The sequence below is a fragment of the Arachis stenosperma genome, chromosome 7, assembly GCF_014773155.1.
Source record: "Arachis stenosperma cultivar V10309 chromosome 7, arast.V10309.gnm1.PFL2, whole genome shotgun sequence".
Lineage (NCBI taxonomy): Eukaryota > Viridiplantae > Streptophyta > Magnoliopsida > Fabales > Fabaceae > Arachis > Arachis stenosperma.
Genome location: NC_080383.1, coordinates 81,592,064 through 81,600,053, shown reverse-complemented (window position 1 = coordinate 81,600,053; position 7,990 = coordinate 81,592,064). Strand labels below are relative to the sequence as shown.

General features: G+C 29.5%; 1 protein-coding gene across 2 annotated transcripts; it reads right to left on the bottom strand.

Moving 5' to 3' along the window:
- Positions 1-3,123: 3,123 nt before the first annotated feature.
- LOC130939166 (protein CYSTEINE-RICH TRANSMEMBRANE MODULE 9-like) lies at positions 3,124-6,634 on the bottom strand. 2 transcript variants are annotated; one of them, XR_009070188.1, is made up of 4 exons: positions 6,393-6,634; positions 5,879-6,023; positions 4,062-4,868; positions 3,124-3,138 (listed from the first exon to the last, which is right to left on the bottom strand). XR_009070188.1 is itself a non-coding variant. In XM_057867268.1 (3 exons), the coding sequence occupies exons 1-3, from the start codon at positions 6,424-6,426 to the stop codon at positions 4,823-4,825; spliced, it is 225 nt and encodes a 74-aa protein (XP_057723251.1). In that variant the 5' UTR covers positions 6,427-6,634; the 3' UTR covers positions 4,666-4,822. The 2 variants fall into 2 exon arrangements, 1 of the variants encoding a protein (XP_057723251.1); XM_057867268.1 differs by lacking the exon at positions 3,124-3,138 and having other exon boundaries at positions 4,666-4,868.
- Positions 6,635-7,990: the final 1,356 nt, after the last annotated feature.

The window sequence follows — 7,990 nt, the reverse complement described above, 5'->3', positions numbered from 1 at the left end:
TCTTATTTTCATAGCTTGATCTTATTGGAAATTTCATTAACGATCACTTTTGGAAACTCTTACTTTTACCAAATGCTGTAGCATATATATATATATATATTATTCTCTTTTGATGACATAGCAAAGAAATGCATGGCGTATCCCATAGAGTGCAACAATTTTTGGTTCCAAAACCTCACATAAAAGAATCTTTGTATTACACAGACCTCTTGAACCTTTGCAAAACCACCGATTGCATAAAACAGACGCATGCCCAGATTGTTGTTAATAGTCACTAGTATCAATTTCATATTGGAATCATGTAATTTGATGAATTGTCACAATGTTTTGTAAATATTATAAAACTAAATAAGTGAACAGGAATAATATTTGGTGAAGATTGATCCTCTCAAACTCTTTTATTCATAACTTGATAAAATAATTTGTGAACTGATAAAACAAATTGTGTTGTTTCTTTTGACTAATTACTGAGATAGAAGCTGTCTTAAGGGCATTGGGAATTAATAATCCATTGAAGTTTTAAACCTTTTTAGGATTTTGGTCAAAAGAGGATGACCTTTAATGGAGCCTCTAGTTGAGAACAAGTTTTGTATCGGTCGAAAAATCTGTAGCGCATCCTTTGGAGAGATCTATCTCGGTGAGTTTTTTCATTTTAGGGTTTATTATATTAATTTATTTTAATAATTTTTGTGTGGGTACCAATATTCAGACAAATAAAGAGGTTGCAATCAAGCTTGTGAGTACTCTGATTTACCTGTGTTAATTTTGAAAAAGAAATAGTAATAATCAGGAGGGACAGCTGCGGTGGCAAAGGGAAAGAGAAGGGCGGGGGAGGAACCAATGGACAAGGCCACTCTTCATAAGCCGAGACACATGATCAAGAGTCTGCTGCTAGGTCTAGGGAACGCAAACAGGTACTTACCCCCCTTTTCCAATTTTTTTTAATAAAGTTTCTTTTGTTATATATTTTGATTTAATGTTTGAAAAATGGAGATTCTTTTGTAGTAAGTGATGTTCACTATTGTTGGGAATTTCAGTATTGGGGGCTATAATTGTTGAGTTGAAAGGAACAGGAACTGAATTAAAGTTGAGATTTTTCAATCTTATCTCTATAACTTTATATTACTTGTTGCAGCTTCTTGAGTTTGTCATTCCAGTATCCAGTTGTGAAAATTGGTACAGAAGATCAACCTTTTATTGACTCTGTTATGGTGATGTGAAAATTGGTGATTAGATTTATATCTAATTGATTATTGAATGTTCATGAGCTATCAACATCAACAGTGAGTAAAATAAATTCAAACTTTGTAAAAATAAAAAAATTTATGAAAATACCTAAAGACTTTTTATTGTGTTTTGTTTCCATTTTTTGCTTTAAACTAGTGGTATACTATGTTGCATATGTGTATTCTGAAATTTATGAAAAAGTTATTGACAATGTAAGAAGTTTAAAATGTTAGTATTTGATGCATATGCATATTCGATATGCATAGTTGAACAAAAATAAAGTGTTTCGGCATCATAGGTTGTGGAACATGTTAGATTTTCAATAGTTGCAATAATACTAATTGTGTATGTTATTGTTTCCTTTAGCTTTTGGAAATGGATCTGAGCTTGTAATTTGAGATAGTGACATTACTGATATTGGATTTTCAATCTTACCATTTTGGTGGTTTTTAATATGAAAGACACTATGTATATGTGTTTTGCAGCTCATGTCCCGTTGCTAAAATTTCAGGAACATCTGCTCTTCAAATTGCACTCTGCAAAGAAATGGTACAATAGACTCGTGTTGAGAAGCGTATGCTCTTGAGGCAAAGAGTTGAGGCAAGATTTGCAGTACTTCTAATGGAAAATAAAGAGTTTTCAGAAGTTTTGACTTTACTCTCCAGCTTGATCAAAGAGGTTAGAAGATTAGATGACAAGCTTCTACTTGTAGACATAGACTTGCTAGAAAGCAAGCTACACTTCTCATTAAGGAACCTTCCAAAAGCAAAAGATGCACTCACAGCAGCAAGAATAGCTGCAAATGCTATTTATGTGCCGCCGGCATAGCAAAGTGCCATAGATCTGCAGAGTGGACTACTGCATGCTAAGAAGAAGGATTAGGGATGCCCAAAATAACCTACTGTCAGCGCAGTAAAATGTATTACTTGTCGTGTGTATTATTATTACCATTCTAAATTATCAATATCAGTGATCATATAATCCTCTATAATGACTACTGTGAATGATAGATTGTATTGTACATACAAGATATGCTACATGATATGGGAGATCAGTTTTTTTTAGGTGTTTGGGTTATTTTTTATTATCTCCCTAACATATATTGTTTTCTCTTAGCTAGTATAGTCTTTTCCTGTACAGTTTCGTGGTATTATTTATTTATTTATTTATTTTGTATTCTAATATTCAAATGACATCAGAAAATAGGGATGTGATAGATTAAGGCTTCATTAACTACTATTAGTAGTTTAGTACAACAATCAAAGAGGAGTTCTGGCACATCTTAACCCCAAATTGAAAACATGGTCCATACTTCTGAGAACTGACAAATGGCAAACATTACAGTACTACTCAAATCCTCTTCTTCTTTAAGAATGGCAAACTATACAGTATTTTTTTTCACTTTATTCTCCCTAATTCCTCAGCAAAATACACATTAAAAATAGAAAAGAAAAAGAAACTATGGTTGCTAGTAATTGCTTTGATTTTCTTCCCCCTGCAAAGATAAAACTTCATGAACTACTGTCATGTATATTATTTTAGCTAAGCATCTCTTTATTTCCAGTGGCTCATTCATTGATATCTTGGAATCCTTGACAATTCCTTTTTTATCTATTATGTAAAACTCCAGTCCTCCATCTGAAGAAGAATCTTCCCTATTCATACTTGAACTTAAATGAGGTGATTCCGTCCCCTCCGTTTCTGCCATTCTTTTCGGTTTGTTATTCAAATTTAATTTTTTTAAGGATTCTTCAGTTGGAATTTGAAGTGAATTTAGCAACTTTAGATAGAGATCATGGAGATCGGATCTTTTTGTAACATTGCAATGTTTAGATACAATAGGAACTCCAAAAGCCTTCCAATTTGGAGTTGATTTCCCAATTTGGAGAAACACAAGTAAACAATAAAAGCCTATGCATGGCATACAGATTATAAGTGAGCATATGAATCCAATTTTTGTTTATAGTCTGGCAGTGAGCATTAGAGTAGTTCAAACTGTTAATTGCAGAGGTAAATTAAAATCATCTAATTATGGGAGATGTCAAATAATGATGATAAACTTTAACAAAGTATTTGAGATATTATATGATGACATTTCATATTAAGTCCACATTGGCTTGAAATAATGAAAAAGATTGCTGGAAGAACTCAATATTACATATTTCTAAATTCAGAGTATAACATATAAATAAATTGATAGGTCCTATTTTTTTCCTGTATAAAAAATTCTCAAAACTTGTTAAATTAAAGACATGAACTCCATATAGTTAAACTCCAGAATCAAATAAGCAAAATAAATGAGACCATTTTATTTTAGTTGTCATCATTCATGAACTACTAATTTAAAAAATACATTTATCTTATATCTACAAAATCTCCAAATAAGCAACAGAAAAAAATAACATTTTTCAATTCCCACATACTTTGTGATGTACCTGATGGAGATTTTGGGATTTCATGTTTGAATATGACTTAACCATTTGATTTCCAATCGTACAGCACAAAAAAAAAAGGATAAGGCATTCGAAAAATGTTTGAAAATTAAAAATCATGTATCATGAATAGGGGCCTCTTTCCAGTTCATAATCTTAAATTATTCGCTGTTCTAGAATACAGATTCCATCGTAATCATAATTTAACAAAAAAAAAGTGAAAAATCGTGGATTTGGAGAGAGGAAATGGAAGGAACGGAACGAGAGAGGAAGAACCGAAGAAGACTAATAGGTACTCACTGTGTTATTGAAAAATAATTTGGCATGCTTCATGAATATACACAAGCATTCTTAATTTGTATTGGAACAAAAAAAAATGAAATCAATTAAGCAAATTCATACCTAAGACCGAGGTTCCATTAGAATTTTGGAAGTGGAGCATAAAAAAGAAGACAGAGCACCACAGTGCTGACGACGACTCGAAGAGAGAAGAGAGAAGAGAGAAGAGAGAAGAGAAAAGAGAAGACAGGGAGAGTGAGCCTAGGAACGACACTGAGAGATGAGATGAGACCGACAACGAGTGCTGGCTGGATGGCCACGGCGAGAGCAAAAAACAAAAAAAGAGTGGAGTAGGTGGTGATAGTTCTAAATGAATTGAAAGATGCATGAACTTACACTTTACAAAAAAAGAAATTAAAATTCTACTTTATGAATTTAAAAAAGATTAGGGTAAATATAAAAGAATAATTATTATTATTAACCCATGTGAGGTATATTTATAAATTATATTTTGTGTACGTTGAAAAGCTCAAAAAACTTGAACTTATTATAGACGGATCTTATATATGATTGACTCGCGCAGTTTTTTTTCTTTCCATTTATCCTTACTAGCTAGTTTAATTGCTATAATTGAGAAGACCATTGTCGTTATTATTGTATTCATTTTCTTTCTTTTTTCATGTGTTGTTATGCTGTTAATGATATTTCTTTAGAAGCATAAAGCAAATGATCAACAAATTACAGGTGCTACCCATTTATATATATAATAGATCCCTGTTAGACAAGGCACAAGAATCGTTTGGCAAAGAGCCGAAAATCACATAAAAAAGAAAACAGAAACATAAATCTTCTATATCTGCAATAGTGCAGTGAAATTTCAATCATCAGAGGCAACAGTCCAGGGCACAGCAGCAACATAATCCAGCACAACTGCAGAAAAATACAACAGAGTGAAAAATAAAATAAAATTTACTTTGAGAGATCAATATGTTAGAATGAAAACATGAGATTTGAGTTTAATTCTATCATTGTGAAATTAAAGTTAAAGTATATTTTTTATTTTTAATATTTTTAAAAAAATTTAAAAATATTCTTAATATCTAATTTATTTAAAAAATTTTAAAAATACTCCTAATATTTAATTTGCTTCAATATTATTCTTAATGTTTTTGATAAATTTTAATTTTATCCTTATCTTAACTTTTTCAGTCAAACTTAAATTATCCACAAAAAATCATATCATATGTAATACATATAGTATTACTTCTATATTTCTTCAGAGTATTTATTTCTCACTATTATTAAGAATATATACATAGTTTAGTCAGTTTATTTTTTCTTATTTCTCAGTAGTATATTGTTTTTCAATCATCAAGAATAGAGACTAATCTATGTTCTATTGTATTCAGAATGTTCTCTCTTAAAATAGACACTATCATCTGTGACCTGATTAAGAGAGATATTATATCTTTACTTTTATATATCAACACTTTAAAGTATGATAATAATATAGAGTAATATACCAAATTGCTTCGTAAAGAACTTTTAGTTGGATAATTTAATTATTAACAAATTTTAATTATTAAATCAGATTAGTCTAAAAAATATTTAATCACTAAATTTTAGTCTCATCATTTAATAAAAATATAACAATTTTTACATCAATCTTTCTACGAAAATAAAGACTATGATATATAGACTGATTTATCTCATGAAGTAAAAGTTTAGAATTGATTTAGTGATTAAAATTTGTTAAGACCTAAAATGCTCGACTAAAAATTGATTAAAGACTGATTTAGAGTATTGCTCTAATATAAATATTATCATTATTTTATAATAAAACAAAAAAACTTATTGAGAAATAAAGTAATTAAATCCAAAAAAGACTAAAGTAATTAAAAATTAAATAGATGATAGAAAGAAAGGGAATGAAGTAATACCATCCCTTCCAGAAGCCGTCACCCCTGGCAGTGGTTACCACAGGAAGAGTTTGTTGTTGGGTTGCAGGGCCATCCTTGGTTGGATAACCCACTGGTGGTGGTGGTGCATGCTTCCCCTCATTACTTACTGCTGGATATGCAGTCACTGCTCAATAAAAACAATAATCAAACATCACTATCTATATGTCACCAGAATATAAGACATGTACTTTTTGTTTTTACTCAAGCACCTCAATATATATTTCGTTTCAATCAGCACAGCTTTAGGTATATTTAAATTGTAAACCTCGACTATAAACTCGGTTTTTTGGATCTAAATTTGTAGACTCAAGAATTTGATGGCTTCAGACAAGAGACGTGCCTATTTTGTTCAATAATTCAGAAAGACAGAGAGATCAAAAGCTTTTTTCTCAAGGTTGGGAGGTCAATTTTGATGAATGACTAATAATTTTACCATCAATCTTCAACAGAAAAAAAAACATAAAAGAATATAATAGTGGACTAAACAATTTACCAGGAGCTTGTTGGTGATTGATACTGAGACTCATGGTTAGTTATGAACTTAGGATAAAGAAGTTGTTGCTATTGGTATTATTTTTTTCTTTGAGAAGCAATGATAGGTTATTTACATTTACATGTATATAAATAAATAAATAGGATAAGCTAAAGCGCGTTTTAGGTAGAGAAGAAGAAGATGTGCAAATTCCCCAATTAATGTCTTTTAATAAGTCTTTCTTCTTTCTTCTTTCCTTTTTTTTTCCCTCTTTCTTTTTTCTCTCCTTGCTTTCGTAATGTCAGTGTCACACAACGTGTTTAGTTAGTTAGTCTCTGCACGCAAGTGTAAATTAATAATGTTTTAATAATGCATTTTATAGCTCTATAATGCTAACTCAAATTTTTATCATTATTGAATACAAGTATAATTTGAATTCCCGTATATGACAATATAGGAGAGTCGATTTAGTATATGATGCAACATATACGTCTATTTTTTACTTCAACTTTGTTTTTCCACTCATTTTTGGAGTTTTTTATTTTTTTATTATTGTGTCCATTCCCAGGTACTAAAATTGAAATATCCCGTAAACATTGTCTCTGCTTCTAGATTATTAATAGTCTTCGTTGAAAATTTCATTTTTAATTTTCTTTTTAAAACCTCAGTTGAATTTTGTTTACAAAGATTTTAATGAAAATGATTTTGATATTCTGTTACACTCTCAATGAATAAAATTATCAACTGTGTTATGTATATACTAAAATTAATTATTAAAACTAATTACTAGTATAAAATATATAATAAAATATAAAATATATATTAAAAATAAATTAAATAATATATATATTTATACACATAACTGATTTTAGTATACAAATAATATTTTTGAAAATAAATCATGCATATGACTTCTAATGTAATCAGCTAGAATAATCAAAAGCTTCTAGGTTGATGAATATGCATACTTATTAAAATTCGGAGAATCAAAGGTTTTTAATGTTCTATATATATATATGACTTGTTGATTTTGTGCAGGTGGAACGGATGCCCCCAAAACTGATTGCACACGCCGGTCTGTTCGGTCCAACTGTGCAGCCACCATCAAAATTTCTTCATAAAAAAATGAATATGAAAATTGTATTTTCCATTTATAAATAAGGATTTAGCATAGGACACATGTTAAGATTCCTACTAAGTACTAACAAATTTTTAAACCTTTTATCTAATAAATACATAATAAATACTTTAAAAAGTAAACTTTGTATCATTTTCAATATAAAAAAAGTTCTTAATTGATAACTTAAATTTTTATTTTTAGCGTTAATAGTAGCTAAATTATATAAATAATAAAAAAAATCAAACTTGAGATTTAGGGATGGAAAAAGACTACACGGTCTACAGCACATGTAGCTTTACATGTGTTTGGCCTAATCTAATAGAAAATATATTCAAATTCAAATTATATTTAAAAAGTTTAAATTTTTTAAAATGTCAAATCTAGGGTTTTGAAATAATCTGTTGGGTCTGTTAACCTAACTTTTTTTGGTAATTTAAATAAACTAAAAAAAAAACAAAACAAATAAAATAAATGAACTGTTTAAATAGAGGACAGTTCC

Excerpts from the sequence above, each read along its gene's own strand:
- LOC130939166 (XM_057867268.1), bottom strand. The coding sequence starts at position 6,426 with ATGAGTCTCAGTATCAATCACCAACAAGCTCCTG. Across the intron at positions 6,024-6,392 it reads CAATCACCAACAAGCTCCTG|TGACTGCATATCCAGCAGTA; the intron begins GTAAATTGTTTA and ends TTTATTGAGCAG. Across the intron at positions 4,869-5,878 it reads GACGGCTTCTGGAAGGGATG|TTGTGCTGGATTATGTTGCT; the intron begins GTATTACTTCAT and ends ATTTTTCTGCAG.